The following is a 22,389-nucleotide window of genomic DNA, read 5'->3' as shown; positions in this document are numbered from 1 at the left end:
ACAATACAATTCATTTACACAGGGCGTCCATAAAGTCCCAGTACCATTACAAGTATTTATTGTTTTTCATGGTACTGGGACTTTATGGACATGACGATGATGATATTAATGATGCTAAAAAGGATAATAACTACTACGAGAATTGTAACAGTAATGGCTACTTTTATCATCATTATTGGATATATTATTATTCTTATTTTTGTGCGGCAAAGTGGATGTCATTTTAAATCATGCAATACTGCAAAAGTTTTAGCAGAGATGACGCCGTTAATAAATCTAACAATGATTGTTAACTACTCTTGAATAAGTAGGTATAACACTAATGGGTACTGGTATTGTCATTATTGTGAATATTATTCTTATTTTTATGTTGCAAAATGGATGTCATCTTGAAACTTACCGACAGAAGAGGTCACTGAAAAGCAAGAGGTCAGATTGTACTCTTCTCCGTATTCTACTTATGTAACTAAGGTAGAAGAGTAGTTTCTTAGTTATTAGGTAGGATAAAAGTAAGAATTTTTACCTAAGTTTTAGCTCGTAATTCAGCGACCAGTAGCCCTCCAGAAGTGAAAGACTGTCCCACGCCAATAGATGGCGTGGGTCCTGATTTACTGTGCAATAACGCCGTTCCATTTCGGGGCCGGGTGTGGCTATTAAGAGAGAGAGAGAGAGAGAGAGAGGAGAGAGAGAGAGAGAGAGAGAGAAAGGTGTGCGATACCCTACCAGTACAGTTTTTAAGTTTCTGTTTTCATTTTACCCAATTACGTAAAGTTGCTTTAATGAAATGAAATGCGTATTATTAATGTTAATTTGGGAGCCTTCAGAGGAGGGTTTACTTTTAACCAGTTATTACCTTCCTCTTCTTTAATTTCATTCACTCGATAGGAAATTTTGTTAGCCCTCAGTGGCGTGGTTGGTATAGTCTTTTCCTGCCACCTCGGTGGCCGCGAGTTCGATTCTCGGGCATTCCATCGAGGTGTCAGAGATGTGTATATCTGGTGATAGAAGTTCACTCTCGACGTGGTTCGGAAGTCACGTAAAGCCGTTGGTCCCGTTGCTGAATAACCACTGGTTCCATGCAACGTAAATACACCATACAAACAAACAAATATACAAGTAAATAGTAATCAATCGTTGATCACAGAAATATTGCCCATAGAATTTGGTATGACAGTGACGTAGAGTTTAAAGAATCCCATCGGGGTGGAATCAACGTCATGGCACTTTTACTACAAATATTGCCATAAATTCCCCTGAGAAAGTTTGGGAGTTTCAAACTTACAGGAATTTTTCAATACTAGTTTTCATTGGCAGTAAACTAAGATAATTTTTGCAATCGCAGCTTCAAAAGTTCAAGCGAAGATGCAAATGCGTGACTACCCTAAAGAAATTCCTCTTATATTTTATAATTTAGTTACTTTTTTATTTACTCATTTATTTGTTAATTTTTCTTCTCTAATAACTTATCGCTTCTTTCTGCATTTCCTATTACCTTCTGTTAATTCCTTCAAATGAACACTTTGATATTCTTTGGAAGCTTAAATTTCGAGTCAGTGGCCCCTGCTTGTGCTGTTGTGGGTTCGTTCCTTGTGAAACTGCTTCATCTTCTGAGGAGCAATAATAATAATAATGATAGTCGCTACGTTCGTTTCCTCTCTTACTGCCGATGACGCAAGCTTCGTGTCCGAGCGAGTGGGCTGCTCGTGAACGCACCAGCGGTCAGGAACTGCTTGCTTGCACGATTTCGAAGGCTCGTTCATGAAGGCACTATTGCAAGCGGTCATGAGATTGCGCAGTTTCCTCCTTTTTTTATATAGCTCGGCGATAAAATCCCATGAAAATGTAGACATCGTGGCATACGAAATTTTCGAGCATAAAGTAATAGATATATATATATATATATATATATATATATATATATATAGATATATATCAATATATATATATATATATCTTATTAAATATATATATATATATATTTTATATATATACAATATATATATATATACACACACACACACACACATATATATATATATATGTGTGTGTGTGTGTGTATTATATATATATATATATATATATATATATAATATTATATATATATTAAATATCTCGAAAATTTGATGACGATGCTACATCATGGGATATGCCGAAAATATATATATATATATATATATATATATATATATATATATGTGTGTGTGTGTGTGTGTGTGTGTGTGTGTGTGTGCAGAGTACGTTTTGCTTCATTATATGCACTTATATTACCAAATAATGTGTTTATTTTCCTAACTTTCAATTCCTCATGCGACCTAGGAATATTCACTTTGCATCATCGAGAAGAACAGCTTTCATCTAACTTATCTGCTATATTATTATACATCGATTGTGTAGTTCTGTAATAAGGACGTTTTTTTAACACTTCTTCCTGTAGTATATGGTGTTTGATGCGATTACAGCTTTATCTCTCATAAATATGAATTTCTTACACTCTCTGTGTACAGTATACTTCCGTGTACTTGCTTGTGTATCCGAGGGTTCGTAAGAAGTCATATGCAGACGGTTTTTTTCCTATTTCGTCCTGTTTTTATATGAAGGCAATTTCTCCTTTTCCTCTGTAACTAAGCGACTTGAAAATTGAACTGAAATTTGACGTTGAAAAGTGAAATTTCTCATTCTTAATCGCGTTGTATGCGTTCATGCGGTCAAGAATCACGACCCGAGTAACCAGAAACATGACGTGAGATTCGTAGTGCTTTATAGTATAAAAAGAAAGAAAAAAAAAACTCAACCTGAGGCAACGTGACCTTTGCTTGCATTACTCCTGCAATATTCGTGGAATGCAAGGACTCCTCGGTCGTATGTATTTCGTAATTAGGGTGAATTCGGCGATAATTACAATGCACGGGGTTATTCTTAACTCCTGAGGGACGCTGGTGTATGTGTGCGTATGCATGGATTAGTACTTGAAATGTGTTGTGTGTATGTATATATGTACCCTTTAGTGCCTGAAACTGTTGTGTGTGCCTATGTATGTATTCTTTAGTACCTGCCTTGTACTTGAAACTGTGTTGTGTGTGCGTATGTATGTATCTTTTAGTACTTGAAACTGTGATGTGTATGTATCCTTTAGTAATTGAAACTGTGATGTGTATGTATCCTTTAGTAATTGAAGCTGTGTACATTCAAATATTGATCCAGCAGAATGTTTCTATGCTTTATGTACGCACAATGTACAATTTATTGGAAATAAAACCAAGCAAGAACTTTTTTATAAGATTCATACAAAACTACGAACCAGATGTTATGAAATATAAGTTTTAATTAACAGAAGATAAACATTATTGAAACAAGGGCGTATGACCTTAAGTGATGTCACTAGGATGAAGTCTCACAAAGTATGATGTGAAAATCTGTTTTAATTTCCCGGATTTTGACTTCATTTCCGTGGAATTAATTTAGTATATAGCGTGTAGAGGAAGAGAACGATGGAAATTAAGTACATATTGATAAAGAATTGAAGTAAGATTATAGTTTCAGTTGCGTGAATTAAGCTGGGACATTTTTGAGTATTTGAATTAAATTCATTCTGTTTATTAACAATCTTCATGTAAGACTGTAAGACCGAAAGGCGTTAAACATTAATTCTCCGAATGCAGTGATAAAGGTTTCATCTATTCCAGATCCTTTTGTTATGATTGCTGTCGAGTCTTTCTTTCAGTATCAGTTGCGCGTGTATGCGTGAGATTTGAAACCTCTCCTTCCCCCTGGGAAGCGTAATGTACGCATATCACAACACGAATGTGGTGGGGTATTCTCAGATCTAATCTAAACCCCCATTACCTGTTCACGTGGTTCACTATTGTGGAATCGGATGATCCTCTTTCAGCGCTAATTCGCTCCTATTGATCCCCCGGATAAAGGCGGTGCGCTCTAGCTCCTATACACCTCCCGGATTGTGTTTCCCCGTTGTGTTCGTTTCCTTTCATCCCTTTTTAAGTATTCGCCTTTGCCCCTGATGGAAAGGAAGGGATCCCTTCGTGGAATTTTAAGTACCTGCTTCCCATTCATTCGTTTATTTATTTATTTCGTTTTTTTAATGCTTGCAAGAGAGGGTAAAAACGAAAGATTTTTTTCCGACAAGGATTGGGAGGGATGTTGTGGGCCGTTGGTGACTGCCGTCGTGTTGCGGTTTGTATGACGGTACAAGAAAGACCATGGTTTTTTTATTTTGGTCTGGGAAAGACCTCTTTAGGTGATGGACGTCGTAAGGTCCAGAGAATATATAATACCCTATACTCTCTCTAGACCTTGGGAACGTCGTGTGGAAGGAGAGATTTAACAAATTAATTTATTTAGCTAGTACGAACTTAGACTTATTTGTGTATAACATTGCCTATTTTACAGAATCTATCCTTATTTGATTAATCCCCCAATTAAACAACGGTTTCCTTTTGGAAAGTATCATAATTTTACTATAAGAAAGTAATGCGTATAAAGCCATTTTATCGCGCAAACGGAACACGAGGCACAGCGTATAGAAGTAAAGAGAAAAGTTTAGAATAACATGAAAAAGAGAGATCAGAAATGTCGATAACGCAGTTAAACTGACGTTCTTGCATTGTATTGTAAATCGCATTGCATTCGTTGTTGATTTTTTCCTTTTTTTATCAGTGCCAGATGTTCATTTCCCATCTAGCTGGATTGAAATAACGTGGAATTCTTTGCTGGTTTGGTAAATACCCTCAGAATGTTTTTAAGGTTGTTTGGGAAAGAGCAACAGCACATCGAAAATTGTTTGCTGCAAATGCTGTCCGGTTTAGGTTTATTTAAAAGTCTAAAACGATTGAAAGTTTTTGTTTCATTATATATGTGTGTGTGTGTGTGTGTATTCAGAGTATCTGGTCAAGACTTGGTATACAGGATACATGTGACCATCTGCTGCTACAGGGGGTTGGGTCTAGCTGTGGTGTGTAGCAATCTCATCCTTAAATATCAATTGCTGCACCCCTCGGGGACACTGTCTTTAAGGACAAAAGTTGACAAATGGAAAATTGAAATAAAAAAATTCTCAGTTAAAATTTTTTTTTTTGTATTCTGTCCAATTAAAGAGGGTTATACGTTTTTCCAAAATTTTGCTGTTTATGATACCTAAGATAGTCTTTTTGTTGTATAGTTATGGAAGCATATCCTTTTTTATATATGTTTTATATATTGATGTTTATTTAGTGAACATCCTTTTCATTATCGCAAAAGTTCGACCACCTCGGGACTTTTATTTTCGGCTTTTTGGATGAATTCCCAGGTTTCGGACGCTTGGAAGGGGGAGAGTGAGAATCGGAGAGACTTCTGTATTGACAGCCGTAGTCAACAGCGCGGGAATTATTGAGTCCCCAATATGTCTCACATCCCTCTCCTACCGCTCTCTCTCTCTCTCTCTCTCTCTCTCTCTCTCTCTCTCCAAATTCACTATTTTAGACTTAATAGTAGAGCATCATGTGGATATTTAGAGACATCGTAGAGACGTTTCACATTTCACATCGGCCTAGAGATGTGGCTCTCTCTCTCTCTCTCTCTCTCTCTCTCTCTCTCTCTCTCTCTCACCTCTCTATCACCAAATTCACTATTTTTAGACTTCATATAGAGCATCATCTGGATATTTAGATACAAATCGTAGAGACATTTTTAGCAGAACGTTTTCACATTTCACATCGGCCTAGACTTCTCTCTCTCTCATCTCCTCATCTCTCTCTCTCTCCTCCTCTCTCTCTCTATCCATATTCTCACTCTCTAACCACCTCCTCACCAAATTCACTTATTTTTAGACTTAATAGTAGATCATCATGTTGAATAATTTAGATACCAATCGTATGAGACGTTTCAGCTATTTCACATCGGCCCTGAGAGATTGTCGGAGCTCTCTCTCTCTCCTCTCTTCTCCTCGTCTCTCTTCCAAATATCCAAATTTATTATTTTAGACTTAATAGTAGAGCATCATGTGGATATTTGGATACATCGTAGAAACATTTTACATTTCACATCGGCCTAAAGATGTTGGCCAACTCCACATTCATATTCCGTGTACACAATCTTCGATCGAGTGCAGATGACTACATCATCAGTTCGCTGTAATTAAATGTTTTGTATTCGGAAAGTATCGTGGATTTGAAAGCCTCGTACCATTTTAGTACTCGCCCAGGCTTTATTGTCGTCATCGGAACTTCTGGAACATTCTCACTTTGAAATGAAGTAAATTTAATATTTCATACAACGGAAACTGTTGAACTTGCACGCATAGTGGACAGTATACTATGATGCTTATTTAACTGAAGGCATTTGTTAGTCAGTGACCTCTGCAAAGTCATAAGGATCTATTCAAGGTCATGGAAAAGTTGTCCGGTGTCACATATGACCATGACCAGTAATGGGTCCACTAGGCGCTCCTCAGAAATATTAATTAAGTTTTGCGAGGTCTTGCACAATTGATTGTTAGACAGACTGGAATGAATATTCTGATGTCATTTCACTAAGTGTACCCAAGTGTAAATTAAACCATTTATTCTTAATCTGCGCTAATGACTGGTTGGATTCTTGTTTAATATTTTTCCAACAATATTAAAGTAGTTAATTGATAGTAATGATTATTGCAATATATGTATGCTTGTGCATACACAAACATATATTATATATATATATATATATATATATATATATGTATATATATATATATATATATATATATATATATATATATATATACCAGTATATACACACATATAAATATATCACAATACATTGCCACCATGATCATTAGCACATTAAAAAGCGAAAAATGTTTTATTTTTCTCGGTAAAGACAAATGAGGTATAATATAAGATCATTGCTTTTTAGAATTGTCTGAGCATTATTATCCTTAATCATAATGGCCCCGAAGTCTCCTGACGACTCCCTGTCAGTTACGACGTATGGTACCGCTATGTTCAACTCCAGTCCTTGGTTGTATCATAACCACGCCTTACCGTGGGCATACTCGTTTACAAGCAATTATTTGTGCTTGAATGCGCAGTAGCAAATACCTATTGGTGAATTCAGGCACAAGTTCACATCATACTTACATACATACATACATACATACATACACACATACATACATATGTCCCGATAGCTTAAATCTTTTCAATTGCTTTCACATTCAACACCCACAGTTTAGTACCATTGTATTCATCCACTGTTGTTCATATTTTAGTCCTTCAAGCCTCTTTTAAGCCTGAATTCTCTCTCTCTCTCTCTCTCTCTCTCTCTCTCTCTCTCTCTCTCTCTCTCTCTCTCTCTCCTATTGATGTCAGAGTATTCGCCGAAACAGACAAGAGACTTTGTGATCGAGAGATTAAGACACTGTTCTCGTTGATTGGTGACGAGTTTGGTCTCTTGTTGATTGTTGCAGACAATTGATGATGAATTGTGGTCTGTTGATGATTTCGGAGAGGATGTGAGACTAGTAGTGTTCACGTGTTAGTGTAGGGTATGGATTCGATGTTTCATAAGATACTCGATGTGTAAGTTAGGGAGGAATTGGAAAAAAAAAACTGAAAAAGTAATTATAATAAAATGAGAAACTTGTCTAAAAGACTAATTTTCTCATAACAGAAATAACAGGTTACTGTGGGAGATACAGACTTGAGTATTTTCCAACTGAGCTAATATTTAGTACTATGCGCAAGCTCCATTCTCTGCTGAAAACAATACCATTCTTTTAAAAGAAAGCATGACTGATGTTACGTGTGGTACTTATTGAAATAACAGGAAATAGATAATCCGCAGGATAAAGCTATAAGCAGATAGCAACGAAAGGCGGACAAGTCTAATCAAAATCTCATGTTTCACAGCGTTTGTACTCAAGAGAGTAAGTAGATCGCCTGCCCGGCCAGTATTCACGGCCACCGAAGGTGAAACTCCTAAGGTCAGCAGGGTACTCGTAGAACTGGGTTCCGGTATACCTACCCAGTTCTTATGAAACAGATTGACTTAGCCCCTGTGATTGTGGGTTGTTTTTAGACTTATGTATATATATCTGTATATAGATAAAGTTACATTGATATTTGTAGAGATTACGACTAACATTGTGGACGGTTTCTCAGTTCAAAATTTCTACAATGAGATGATGTTCGTAGTTGTATGTAAACATAAACTCAATGCTGTTTTAAATTCCATTATTTTAATGGACTGATTGATTTCTGCATATTGGCTCGTGAGCGGCTGGTAAACTAAACGATCAAGAAGCGCTGGTTATGGATGGAGCAAGGGACGGGATTCAGGAAGTGGCTCTCTTGAGGAGTGTGAATCGGAAGTGGGGAAGAAAAATTGGAAGGGGGAGGGAGAGGAGGAGGAGGAGGAGGAAGAGGTGGGGCAGGATTAAGCATATTACTCAATAAGGGAAGGAATGAAACGGCCAGGGACTTCGTTCCTTCTTCCGCCAAACGCAACTGAGGCTTCCTTTGTACATTTTGTTCCTTTTAAATCACCGCTTTCCTTTTAGAATATTCCTTTCCGTCAGCCGTATCAAGATTCGATTTACAATGGAGGTGCAATTTTTTTTTTCATTGGGTTTTTTAAAATATCATCGTTATTAAGTTTTCTTGGGGATAGACCATCGTTCTTTTTGGTTAGAAAGGTAGTTGTCATTAGAATGCAGTGAAAAATCAGGGTTGCATTTACGTAGTATAAGCACCGGTGGTATAGTGTGAATATGCATATGACTCGTCTGGCGAAACTTGGCAACTGCGTTGCTATGGCAATTCCCACTTGGTACTACCGTAGCCAGTGCCCCCAAGAAAAGTGTCTTCCTTTTCAAGATATCTCGGCGAATACCTCTGCGGTCCCCAAACGCATCGATAATACATAAAATATAATGAATTATAAAACTGAATGAATCCGGTTTGGATAGGGAATGCGGAAAAAAGGGGGGGAAAACCCCCACTTAACCTCCAACCTCGGCAACATTCAATTTCTCCGAATTCGCTGTTCACCGTCGTCGTCGTCTCTCAGTCCCTACTAGGGACACCCAGCCCCGGGTCTTCCTGCTTTGAAAACGGTTGCCCTCGAGCCACGACGATTCGTATGTGTTAGTCCTGGCCTCTGGCAGACTCCCACACTGGTCTTAACAAAGATGACAAGTTTTTGTGTTGTGCGTATGGGTATTGACTTTTAATTTATTTTCTTTTTAGTACTCTTGATAACTTTTTGTCAACTTCTTATTTTTTGGCTTTTACTTTTGTTTCGTTTTCGATGTTGAATTCCTAATTTCTTTTATGTTACAGTTGATTACCAGTAATTTCTATGGTATAAGCCATAACATTTTGATAATTGACCACATTTCAAATTTTATCGTTTTTGAAATCGTTGAGACCGGTGATTCTGATATACTCTCAGATTATCTCGTATTTTTTTGTTTCTGCTCTATAGTAACATGTAGGTAATTTATTCTGCGCATTCCATCAATTTGAAACACCATCGGCACAAACTTGTCTGAAGATGATGCTCAGGACACGTTTCTTGAGACTAGTCTTTTGGGGGGAATTAAATTTAACCGAAGTCTTGTTACCTCACGAGTAGCAAAAACAAGTTGTAGTAGAATCATCCTGCCAGACGTACGATGATAATTTGACTCTATGTCTGCAGATGTTTAAGTTACGAGCAGAGTTTCAAATTAATTTATTTATATAATAGGGGAAACAAACGTATTTATGGACATATTCATTTCATGTTAAAGACTAACTACATGCAGGATTAGGCATTTTCCTGGTTACTAGATTTAATTTCAAAGCTGATTACCGATATGCATACCCCCGTACTTTTAAACACACACACACACACCACATCACATACCGGATGCAGTTAAAATCACAAAAACACGTGATGTATAACGTATATATATGCAGATGCACGACAGAGGAATAAAATTCCCCGTCTTAGGAAACCTAAGGCGAGGCGGGTAGGGATTTATATTCACATTTTCCCTTTAGTCCATCTGCATACCGGATGAGCGTAGCAATTAAAATTTGAAGTCCCTAAACGATTTGGAGATTTAGACTTTTACTTTTTGTTTTACTTTTGATTATTATTATTATTATTATTATTATTATTATTATTATTATTATTGTTGTTGTTGTTGTTGTTGTTGTTGTTATTATTTGCTTAGATATGTTATTCATATCTTAAATGAAAACTGGGCTTAATGATATTCATGTTTATGAATGGAAAACGAAATTGGATCGAATCGGGTTTATATTACAAAAGTAAATGTTTATCGTAAACATTTAACTCCACCCTTCTTCTCCCTTCCCTCCCCATCCAACCAACGAACTTCTTACGTCAGTGCCATCTATAGCAATGCGTGATTCATTCAGTTGATGAAGAAGCTTAAATGTCATTTTTTAAAAGCTTACAAAAATGACGTTCCGTTGGAAAATGCACCTGTTAAGTACGATCAGTTTTCCCCCTCCCCCATCCCCGGCAGCGACATCAACGCGTGAGACCAACCGAGGTGAATTTTTGCCAGTTCTGAATTAGCTGAGTGTTTGTGTGCACGACCTGCGTCGTTTTGTCGTGAAAGGTGACGTTGTCGTGCGGTCGTCGACGACGAAAAATTTTTGTGATTGATGTGTTGGAGTGGGAAGCCGAGAGACTTTTATAGTGATTAAAAACATTATTTCATATTTGTGATGTTATATATACGAGATATTTTTTACTGTTATGTTTTAAAAGTGAAGATTTTATTTCAGTTTCAAATGCCTTTTATTTTGTTGAACAGCAAAAGTCAATTTCCTCTTAAATGCCTTTAATTTCAGTTAGGCTTTAGTCGATAGGTCTAAGTGACGATTTTTATTTCCTATCGATGGATTATACCATATCGGATTTTTTTATATCAAGAGAAAAGTGTCATCAAAGCAGTGGTTATAATTTTGCTAATTAAACATTGTAATTAAACTGAATAGGCCTAGGCTTACATCACATCCTCGTCATTCGAGATATAGATTAGGCCTATACTTCATGTAATCAAGCCTTCCTGTGCTTGTTTCTACTAGTAGGTAACACACACACACACAATAGACAGATACCTACTTTTGCCATTGTGATTGGATTTTACACTATCTTTTCATTATGCAGAATAGGCCTATGTAATGGATATACTAATGGAGGTGTATATACTATAGCTTACGTAAACATTAACAAAACTCAAATGCCAAATTAATCGATCGGCATCCTTACATTTGGCAATAGGTCTAGTATCGTTTTAATTACAGTAGCCCAGTACACGTGTAATACGGATTGACAGTTACATCGAATGCCCCGTTTAATATAACTGATCTGTGACAGAGGTTAATTTATGCATAATAAGACTCCCTGTCGAAGGCTTGCAGCTGAATTCCTAGAATATTCGCCTGCCGAATGCAAGCTCGATTATCCTGAATATATTAATATGATGAACTTTAGATTAGGCCTACTGATATCATGTAAGAAAAGTGGTGGAAATGTGACCAAGAGAATGCAATGAAATATTTTGACAATTACAGAAATTATTAGGCCTACAGGGGCCTTATAGGCCTTAATATAGGAACATGCTTCAGAATTTAGGTCGAATACTAAATCGGTATTGTTATTGAATTAATGATAACGTCTTTGAAGTGGTAAAGATATAAATTAGTAATTTTCAATTTATTTAAAGTTGACCACAGCACGTGTCTGTAGATCGTAGCGTACCTACCTCACGGGAATCCCCCCGTCAGGTTGAAAATCCGGCAGAAGCTGAAACGAATAAAAAATAAATAAATAAATGGGACCATGTTTCTTTCCTAAGGGCTAACAACTTCAGATTTTTTTTTTTTTTTTTTTTTTTGCCGATGGGATGTAAAGTGAGTCACACCACCAACCTGTCTGCTCCTCAAGCAGTCTTGGAAAAAGTTTAAAGACATATTCTAAACTTTCAACTAATACTCAGTTATTCATTAGTATTTTAGGCCTACTGTAGGAGGGAATTGAAAAAAAAAAACTTTTAGGGGCATTGTTAGCCATTAGCAGTATATTATAGTTATTTTCGAGTTTAATCTGACAGCTTCACCGGTTAGTAATCATTGAACGTCTATATAACAATTTTATAGGTCTAAATTCGTAATATAGAAATAGCTTCAGTGTGAATGATCTCTCTTTTTAAGGTAGTTGATATTTTATAAGCATTACAAGTATTTTATGTGTGTATATATATATATAATATATATAATATATATATATATATATATATATATATATATACATACACACACACACACACACACACACACACACAAGTTGAATGCAGGGGAAGAGGTTCACCACTGAACAGAATTTTTGTAATGACAGAATAAATTGGTTGGTGCCTGATATTATTTTTATTATTATTATTATTATTATTATTATTATTATTATTATTATTATTCAACGTATTTGAAGCCAGATGAAAATAATTTTTTTCTTGAATTGTAGTGGTGGCTCGTAGTCTGACAGAGAAAAAGTGCCCATGGAAAGGATGAAGGTTTTTTGTAGTTGGAAAAGGAATTGAAAACAGGTTATGGTTGGCAGTGTCCAGGTCCAAAGAAAGTAGAAGGGGGGAGGAGGAGAAGGAGAGGGGAGATGTAGAAAAAAAAGAAAAAAAAAACGAAAACAGTATTTCTTTTTTAACACAACATCCGTTTTCAAGTCATAAACTTTTTGATAAGTCGAGTGCCTGCGCTTAGCAATAAAGGACTTCCTCTTTCTTTTCTCTCTCTCTCTCTCTCTCTCGTCCGTTTGGATTGATTACCCCAGATGACTTTAAAAACTCTTGTGAGGGAATCCAGACGCCCGGTCGAAAGGCCTAAGTGAAAAAAGGGCCTAGAGGTAAAAGAGGGTGGTTTTTATTCCACCACTTCGGAGGGACGGCACCTTTAGGGAAGAAAAAGAAAGAAAGAAAAAAAAAGACATTTTTTCCCCTCGTGGAGGGGTTGCCATAAGTGAGAGGCTTTCTAATTACCCTTGAAAAGTCTTTCCCATTTTTGTTGTGCGTTACGCCCTCACCCCCTCTCCCATGTGAAAGAACCCAGTCAACCCCGAAACACCTTATCCCTCCACCATCCCCCCCCCCCCTTAACGTGGGTGGTATGCCACCATGGAAAGTGGTTGGAGTTTCTTAGTGATGAAGCTTTTCAAAACCTTGGTGTGCTCTAGACGTCGCAGGGCAGGACGTTTTAACGTGCATCAGGCTAATCACAAAAACATGGACAAGCTTCAGGGAATCATCCGACACAATCGGACAGAGCTGCTTGTTTGCACTCAGGTTTGTATGTGTTTGTTTTGCAGAGCTGTACAAATGCTTATCAAGATTTGAGAGTGTAGGCCTATGTGTGGTTGATGCTTCCCGTGTAGCTGAGATTTGGCTGTTGTCATTATTTTTATTTTGCGATATTGTGATTGCGTACGTAACGCAACAAGTACTAGTATTAATGCATACATTCGGCTTTTGCATTGAAATCTCAATATATGCCCATGTAGGTTCGTTTCAAACCTGTTTTAAAGCGCAGGTATTTTGGTACGTAAAAGTCATAAGTGGTAGCGGGTATGCTGCATAACAGCCTAGGCCTAAATTAGATGCGGTTTGTGCTTGTGCATCGTTGAAATGTGAGGAAGACACTATGGATTGTTTTAAATGCTGCTTAACAGGTAATCTCTCTCTCTCTCTCTCTCTCTCTCTCATACAGCAGAGGCCTAAGTTAGAAGTGGCTTGTGCTTTTGCATCATCATTTAGATGTGAAGAGGATACTCTCTCTCTCTCTCTCTCTCTCATATGAAGGAGATACGTTTCTAACAGAGAGAGCGAGAGAGGTAGAGAGGACGGAAATAGACGCAAGTTTCCTGAACTGGAAATTTGTTTAACAACACAGAATCCCGATGGTGTTGCAGCCAGTGCAAAGGTTCCGATATGTTGCATATTGATTTATTGCAAAAAGGGTTCTGCGGTAAATACAATCACATAGGACTTTTGCCGAAAAGTATTGGACACACCTCGGGTTTTAGTATGCTTTTAATTTTACTCTCCTTTTTTCCCCGCTTGTTTAATTGATATTGGCAGAGAAGACTGTACATGGATGCGGTAGATTTTATTCATTTTTTTTTTAGCTCGTGTTTCTTTTGATGGGTTAGTTGCAATGGAAAAGGTTGCAAACCCGTGGTTTATTCATGTTTTCCACTTGTTATTTATTCATTTACTTTAAACATCACTCCTTGTGGAGAGATTGTTTTTCTTGTATTTTATGAGCTGGTGTTCATTTATTTGTTTCAGGTAATAGTTTTGTTTCTATATTGTGTATCGGTAATTGTATTTTTTTTTTATAAAGAGTTTATCCTTTGTGTCTGAAAATCTCATTGAATATATTATTTACCAGACTTTGAGAAATTGCAGTAATGGTGCTTATTGACGAAGCATTTAACATCACACAATTAACATTTGAAAATTTTATTCAACACTCGGCCTCCTGTGTAAACCCCCACATCTTCACATCGCGCTAGAAGGGGGAGAGTTATCACCCCTCTTACATTCGACCGCGTCCCTCATATTTGATTAGAGTGAGACAGAGAACCCCTTTTATACGGCCCTGGTCCGATTATACCACAAGGTAGGCCTTGTTGGAAATGTGTCAAACAATTCGGACCTTTTTATCTGCCTTCTTACGTCTTAGAGGAGAGTGACCTTGAATTACACGAGATAGTAATTTTGGCATAGGCTAGGCGCGTTCAGAGATTTTGTGTTTTAATTATATTGCTTACTTATGGAAAGAATTTTCTCTTTCTTAGTAGTTCTCTCTCTCTCTCTCTCTCTCTCTCTCTCTCTGTCGACGCAACCCAGTGACCTTACATGTGATACTTTCCTGTACTGTTTTCAAAGAGAAACATCCCCGCGGATTCTTTCTTTCTACGATCGTCAGTAGTTCATAGAATTTCCATTTTATAACTGTAATAGGTTTCGTTTTTTGAATTCTTTAGAGAAAATTGTTAGTTATATATCTTGCCGGTTATTTAAAATTGCTAGTTTTTAATCATCCATTTTTAATAAGAATAATTAACTTTTGTTTGCTCGCGTAAGCCTGACGCGAGAGCACTTTGGATATAAGTTGTCAATGGAGGGTAGTATACTACTAGTAGTCCTATTCGGTTTCATCCCAGTAGTGCCGCACAGGATACCTGTATATCCTTTTACGAAAAAGGAGGCCCACAACTCGTGTGTCTGTAGACTCTGGTGAAATATGGGGCAATGAGTGGACCATTAGGCGTACGTTATTTTGAAAAAAAAAAAAAAAAAAAGGAATTCGTATTCCAGTCACGTAGTTGATACATCATTTTAAGTTGAGGTGTATTTTGTAATTTTACCTTTCTCGTTCTTACCTAACCATTTTAACAGAACAAAACTTCTTTTCCTTTCACTCCCTTTGTTTTATAGGCCAACCCAGACGATTTTAGTATTTCCAGTAGGCGAAGGGCGAACGATAGGCCTATAAATGGACTTTCACTTCTTTTTTGAAGTAGGCGAGAATTGAAGGTTATGTGTCCATTGATTTATGAACTTGTTTGATTTCGTATTATCTCTTTTATTGAAACTGATTTTAGAAATTAGAGACTGTTGTTTACTCTCATCACGAAGAATTTTTCAAGTTAGCTACTTTATTTTCTGAGAACAGGTGGACCTAGTGGTTGTCAAACTGTAGGTTTGTCAAGAAGTCTTTTGGGTTACGTTGCTTGCCCCATGCCCTCTTTCCACCCTGGCTGCGACCCACTTTAATCTTCTAATCACCAGGTGTTAAATACACTGCTTAGGTCAACAGTAACGGTAAATTTTTACAGGAAACGTTCCCAATTCGTGTCCCCCTAATGGGATTGATTCCACCTGATGCCAGGTTTGTCACTGATCAGATAATAGTACATTTGGATTAAGCGGGAAGCATGCATGCTTGCCAGGGAACGCAGTACATTCGGATCAAGCATAAATCTTGTATATGCTTTCCAGGGAGCGGTGGTCGATTTCTGTTGCCTGATTAAATTTTTTTCCTTCTAGCTGTGTTCATGCTCTTCACTCAGTCACGTGACTACATGCTTTGCTTGCAGTCACGAGTTTTCGTTTCTTTCGTCAAGGTTTTTGTGCGGTAGTCTTAACGAAATTCGTGCTGGTTGCTTTCGTGAATGCTCTACATTTTTCGGGACTTCCCTTTCATTAGCAGAAGTGTTCTGATGATTAAAGAGTATGCGCACTCTCAGGCGGTTCTATACAGTAATAAATTTTAAGGGGAAATATATTTTTCTGTGCTTTTATGGAAATATTGTTGCGCTTGTGGGAGCTCTGTATATACTTTTTTTTTCTAGAATATAGATAACATTAACGATGTAAGATTTGTGTGTTTATTCTCATATGGAAATGTTATCAAAGGTGTTGATAAATTAAGATATTGTAGATCTGTGTATTAAATTTTGATGATTTAAAAAGAATAAGATTTGTAAGCCTCCTGTGTTGATATAGATATTTCTTTAGGGATAAAAAAAAATTATCTATATCTGCACTTCTGAAGAATATATCAATTGTGAACGACCTGCAATGTTTATGATTATGCTAAGAAAATGTTGATATCATGAAAGTCGACACAGTTTGATTTAACTCGTTCTTGAACCAATTAGAGGCTACAGACGCCCGTGTGTGTGTATGAATTGAAGGTTGGTGCGCGTAGCGACTTAAACTTTGTTCGGAAAGGTCTTACATATACGTTGCGTGACAATTATCCATTTGGCAAGCCATTTCTCCAGCTCTCGTACATTTAATATTTTCATTACTATAACTGATTCACTTAAGGTAGATTCTCGGATGAGCCTTATTCTTACGAGACGTTTGTTTGGTGGCCGCTGATTGGCTGGTACCGGGAGGTAGGCAGCTCCCAGCCAATCAGCGGCCGCCAAACTAACGTCTCGTAGGCATAGGGATCACCCAAGAATCTACCTTAAGTGAACCAGTTATACTTAGTTTTATTCTACAGATTCTAGTATGTATTTCATAGATTTTGTTTTTGTGTAAGTTCATCAACTCCATCCAAATGCTCGCAATTAGTTAGTTGTGAATTGGTCCACATTTGCATCGTTTTCAGGAGAAGTTTGTTGCTGTGGTTCACAGTTTTCAAGGAAACGTTGCCATTCAGCCGATTTTTTTTATTGGTTCCTGGTTCGAAATTTAATCCATTAAATCAAGAGAACCATGAGCATTCGCTTCGTAACTGTGCATACAAATTGAGTGCTCTCTCTCTCTCTCTCTCTCTCTCTCTCTCTCTCTCTCTCTCTCTCTCTCTCTCTCTCTCTCTGTTCCTGTGTAAGGTTCTCGATATTGTTTATAACATTCTTTTTCTTCTTCTTCTTCTTCTTTCCACCTACACTTTAGTGTTTGATGAATGTCTTCGAACAAGTCTCTTGTCACGCCCATCCTCTCAGGCTTTTAGGCCTAAGTGATGTAGGTTTTCCCGTGATAGATTCACATGGCCTTAGCCTGACTCTCCCTTATTGGTTTGGACGCATAGGCCTCCCGGACACTTTTATGAACCTGCTGAGAGAGAGAGAGAGAAGAGAGAGAGAGAGGAATTTTAATTAAATTACTTCATAAATCAGTGAACTGTAAAATGATGGTCTATTAATCTGGTCCGTAATTAGTTGTACAATCGTGTCATCACGAAGTAGAATGATTTGTCATTTGTATTTATTACGGTTTTATAACAGTAATCTGAACCCATTCCTTTAGCGGCCTCCCTGATTTTTGACAATATGAACGGAGGGTTAAGTAGTGTATATATATTTTATTGATGTACCTATTTAGGTGTTTCTCGTTACCTTCTTTCACTTCTTTCTAATGAACGCCATTTTCTTTGGAAGCTTGAATATCAAGTCAGTGGCCCCTGTGGTGGGCGTGTTCCATATGAATAGGGTATGTACATCTTATGAGTAATAATAATAATAATAATAATAATATGAAAAGAAAGTAAAATTATACGTATGTGTATGTAGCCTGGCACTACTGTGAACGAAAACAAGATCTCTCCTGCTGCTGTTCTGTACGTCACCATCGCGTGAACAGTTCCCCAATTAGGGTACATAAATATTTGGGACAGCAACGTAAGATTCTAGCAACTGCATCCACTAACCTACTCGTGTGTATTGGGGTTAAGTTTAATTGATTTCGAGTAGTTGTTGATGTAAGATTACGGTGTATATATGGTATATTAACTATCACTATTATTATTATTATTATTATTATTATTATTATTATTATTATTATTATTATTATTATTATTATTATTATTATTATTCCTAATTGATCTGGGTTAGGTTTTGATAATCCATTTTGCTAGTGTGGTTTAAATAGCTATTGCTCTTGTTTTAATTACTAATACTTTTGCTACATGGAGTGATATCCAGTGTTCAATTTTTTTTCTGCCACTTTATGGTATTAAACGTCACATAAATTTTTTTCCTCATTGAAAAAAGGAGAAAAACTCCAGCAACTATTCACACGTCCTGACGTCAAACTTTTTAAGCCGTACGCATCACACGATGTCATCAAGTGAAGGTTGTAGGATTCTTTTTGGGCGCCACTGTCAGTCATTTTAACCACGAGATGAAGAGAGGAAGTCCCTGAACAAATCGATAGAATGGGCAAAATGGTCCCAATAGTACATTAGGAAAGATGTACAGGAGAAGAATACTCATGCAAGAAGATCCTCTCTGTAGAATCTGTAATTACGCTGGAAAGTTCCACACATAGTCACTCTGACCTTGCTGCCAAACTCGTGGTTATTGCAAAGATGGCATCGTGGCCCATGTGAATATTTGTGTGTGTATGTGTGTGTGTGTTTGTACGGATGTCTTTTGCGCATGCTCGTCATGTGACGGCGCGGTCGCTTTTGAAATTCAAGATAGCCAGTTCTACCTCGACCTCCAACTGAAGCCCAAATCGCTCGGCGAGGATTATTTAGGTGCAATGACGTGATTAGCATGTCTCATTGTGTCTCTTATGGTTTGATCAGTTTTTCATCTTAGCTCTAGCTTATTATAATTATTATATTGAAGCTCAATTATTTGAACATTTTATCTTCGTCTTTTGCCGCCACAACTCAATATGGAATTGTGGTTATGACAGTTACACATGTATTATCATTATTAAAGGCTTTGACTGTTGCAACCTTTTCTTGGTACTGAAAATAAATAATAATAGTTTTGAAATGATATTGGGATGGTAATGATGAAAGTCTGTAAGTTCTTTCCAAACTTGCAATAACAGTCGCTCAGTTTGGTTGTATGTGCATATCAGTGTCTGCTTAAATATATATATATATATATATATATATATATATATATATATACATACATATACACACACACAATGTGTATACATACATATATATATATATATATATTTTACTGTATCATCATTCATTCTTAACAGCCATAATATTTTTCCTTTTGAAATTACGCAGTTGGATATCATTTAAAATTAACATTGATCATTGATAAAAGGTACGGCTATCTGCTTTTAACATATCATTCTCTCAATCCGCTTGGCTAATCTGTCAATCATCTTGGTTTCATTAGCAGTCTAATAAGGACATATTGAATATTGTTAGCTAATGATTCCTAATTACATTTCGTACAGGCATCAACTTTTACTTGGTGTTTTATTTCATATAAATTGTTAAGTTTTGTATTTAAATCAAAACTGTGAAATTGGTCGGTTTTATGTCCTGTTACCTGTTTTGGTAGCATTGTAATGCTTAATTGCAGGTATTGTTTTTATTAGTATGGTAATTACTATAACATCGTTATTACTTGTATAACATTATTCATAGTATTTTATTGGATATTGTCACTAACCACATGAATTTGCTTCCAACAGAATTCTGACCTGGGTGGAGGATGCTGTCGATCTCCCGTCGACCGCAGGGCCAGCCCCACCGGCTCCATAGCGTCGACTCAGAGCCAGTCCCAGCTCACTCCATCCCGTCAGCTCAGCGATGGGGAGCGACTCAAAAAAGTCATCCTGGAGCTCGTCGATACGGAAAGGAGCTACGTCAAGGTAGGGTGAATTTCAACAAGTTTTTTTTTTTTTTTTTTTTTTTTGGGGGGGTGGGGGGGGTGGGGGTGGAAGCCTGGATCCCTTCCTTGCTTTTTTTTCAGGGGGCGGGGGCGGCTGGATCCCTTCCCTGTCTGTCTTTGCTTAGAGGATGTCATCCGTGGTGGAGAAGTTACGGTTGCGATTAATTATTGGTCCCTGCTGACGTCTCTCTCTCTCTCTCTCTCTCTCTCTCTCTCTCTCTCTCTCTCTCTCTCTCTCTCATACACAGAACGAAAGTATTAAAAAAAGGACTAAACATATTGAAAATAAAAAAAAAACATTACGGTCAGAGATATGCCGATTTAATGAGGTATATTAAAAGAATTTATTTAAGTGTTTTCTTCTCTAATAACATTTCTTATCTTGTCAATATTCAGTGGTGTTTTGACATGTGATCTCACTGGTGAATTGTCTAAGTTTACATGTCTTTATTTCAATTAAAAGTGTTTTCAATTCAAGTTTTTGTCCTTTGACTTATTATCTAATTTGGGGTTATTTTTTGTATGTTGTCTTATTGGCATTTTATCCTATCTTCCATAGAAAAATTATTAGCCAGAAATGTGTTATTGATGCTTGGTCATAGTTTAATATTTTAAATAGACAAGTTGATTACCAAGGAGTATATGAGATTCTCCTAGTTTTAGTTTGAATTTTTAATGGCTATGGCAAGAGGGCTGTCGGGAACCGCTTGGCTTTGAAGTCTCGCTCCTCCATGTTCAGTCAAGAGGTCATGCAGTCTTTTAATTTGACCCAGGAGAGCATAGGTCAAACACTGGAGGCGTAGCAACAACTAATTCCTCTCTCTCTCTCTCTCTCTCTCTCTCTCTCTCTCTCTCTCTCTCTCTCTCTGAAGAAAGCGAGATAAGTGACATTGGAATGCAATTCTCTCTCTCTCTCTCTCTCTCTCTCTCTCTCTCTCTCTCTCTCTCTCTCCTGAAGAAGAAGAAGAATAGAGTAAGAAAGGAAGATAAGGGACTGGTGGAATGGAATAGTCTTTCTGTCTCTTGAGAAAAGGCAGATAAGTAACATGGAAATGGCTGAAGTCTCTCTCTCTCTCTCTCTCTCTCTCTCTCTCTCTGCCCGTGACTAACGTGTAAAATGGTTCCTTGTTTCACCTCTCGACGTGTCCCGTGTCCTGCGGTGTTGTGTTTAGATGCAGGTCCTATTCTGCTTGTTTTGAGTTCGGCCCAAAAGAAACTTTTCCGATGGGGTTTTTGCCGTCTTAGGTCCGTGTTTAGATTGAGCACTGGCGTGTCATTTGATGAGGGTAGTTTTTATTTCGACGTTCTTGTTCATTTTGGGTTTTGCAATGTGATAGAGCTTGTTAAGGACAAACAGTGTTAGAGAGTGGAACACGAAGTCATTTTTCCGGGTTATTTGCTTCATGATTTATTTTCATCTCCATCTGCTAATTTTGTTATATTCATAAGCAACTATTATATTTATATTTATATTACTTGGTTTTCACTACGTTTGTAAGTGTGGCTCCTCATAGGGTTTTAAGTCTGTTTTTGTGAGCATGATTTATGTGTTTACTCGTATGTTTATGAGTCCATTTTTACAATAAATTTTATACGGGAAATGGTTTGGTATGCGTATTATTCTCTACATTTTTATGCCTTCAAGTACTGTATTTAGCAACAACTAACCTATTGATATCGAATCCGCTGTAAGGTACTTTGGAAGTAACTTAATCCAAAAAGAAACATCCAAGATCAGAGCACCTATCCTGACCAGTCTTCGAACTGTAATTGGCCTCGCTTATCAAGATAAGATTTAATTTAGGCCTCTGGCACGTTGTGTTTCTTAGTTTTACTTTGCTTGGGAAATACTATCTCTTTGTATCTTTAGTGTGGAAGTGTAATGTTTGAATAGGGTTGTACTGTTCAATATCATCAATACCTATTTCTGATTTGGTTTTCGATCTTGTCATTAACAATGGATATTTTGTGGAGAGAGAGAGAGAGCACGACGATACTGATTTTTAGCGGAAATAATAGAACAAGAAATGGGGCCTCTATGATCTTCCCGCGTCTTTTTTTTTTTTTTTTTTTTTTTTTTTTTTTTTTTTTTTTTTTCAGAGCCAGTGGAGGACCATACCCCATAGCTGTTCTGTTGATAACTTTGTCAACAACAAAGGTAACATCCACACACGTATTCTGACAGAAAGATGAGCATATGATTCAACA

General features: G+C 37.1%; 1 protein-coding gene across 13 annotated transcripts in view; it reads left to right on the top strand.

Moving 5' to 3' along the window:
* Nucleotides 1–22,389, top strand: part of LOC135210038 (protein still life, isoform SIF type 1-like) — a 457,406-nt gene that overhangs the window by 348,941 nt on the left and 86,076 nt on the right. For all 13 annotated transcript variants that reach the window (XM_064242819.1, XM_064242818.1, XM_064242811.1 and 10 more), the window contains one exon: nucleotides 19,982–20,161. In XM_064242819.1, coding sequence (XP_064098889.1) covers nucleotides 19,982–20,161 — 180 coding nt within the window. The remainder of the gene's footprint in view (nucleotides 1–19,981; nucleotides 20,162–22,389) is intronic.

Source organism: Macrobrachium nipponense, chromosome 39 (assembly GCF_015104395.2).
Source record: "Macrobrachium nipponense isolate FS-2020 chromosome 39, ASM1510439v2, whole genome shotgun sequence".
NCBI classification, from domain to species: domain Eukaryota; kingdom Metazoa; phylum Arthropoda; class Malacostraca; order Decapoda; family Palaemonidae; genus Macrobrachium; species Macrobrachium nipponense.
The sequence above is the reverse complement of the archived record's forward strand: the minus strand, read 5'-3'. Positions and strand labels throughout refer to the sequence as shown.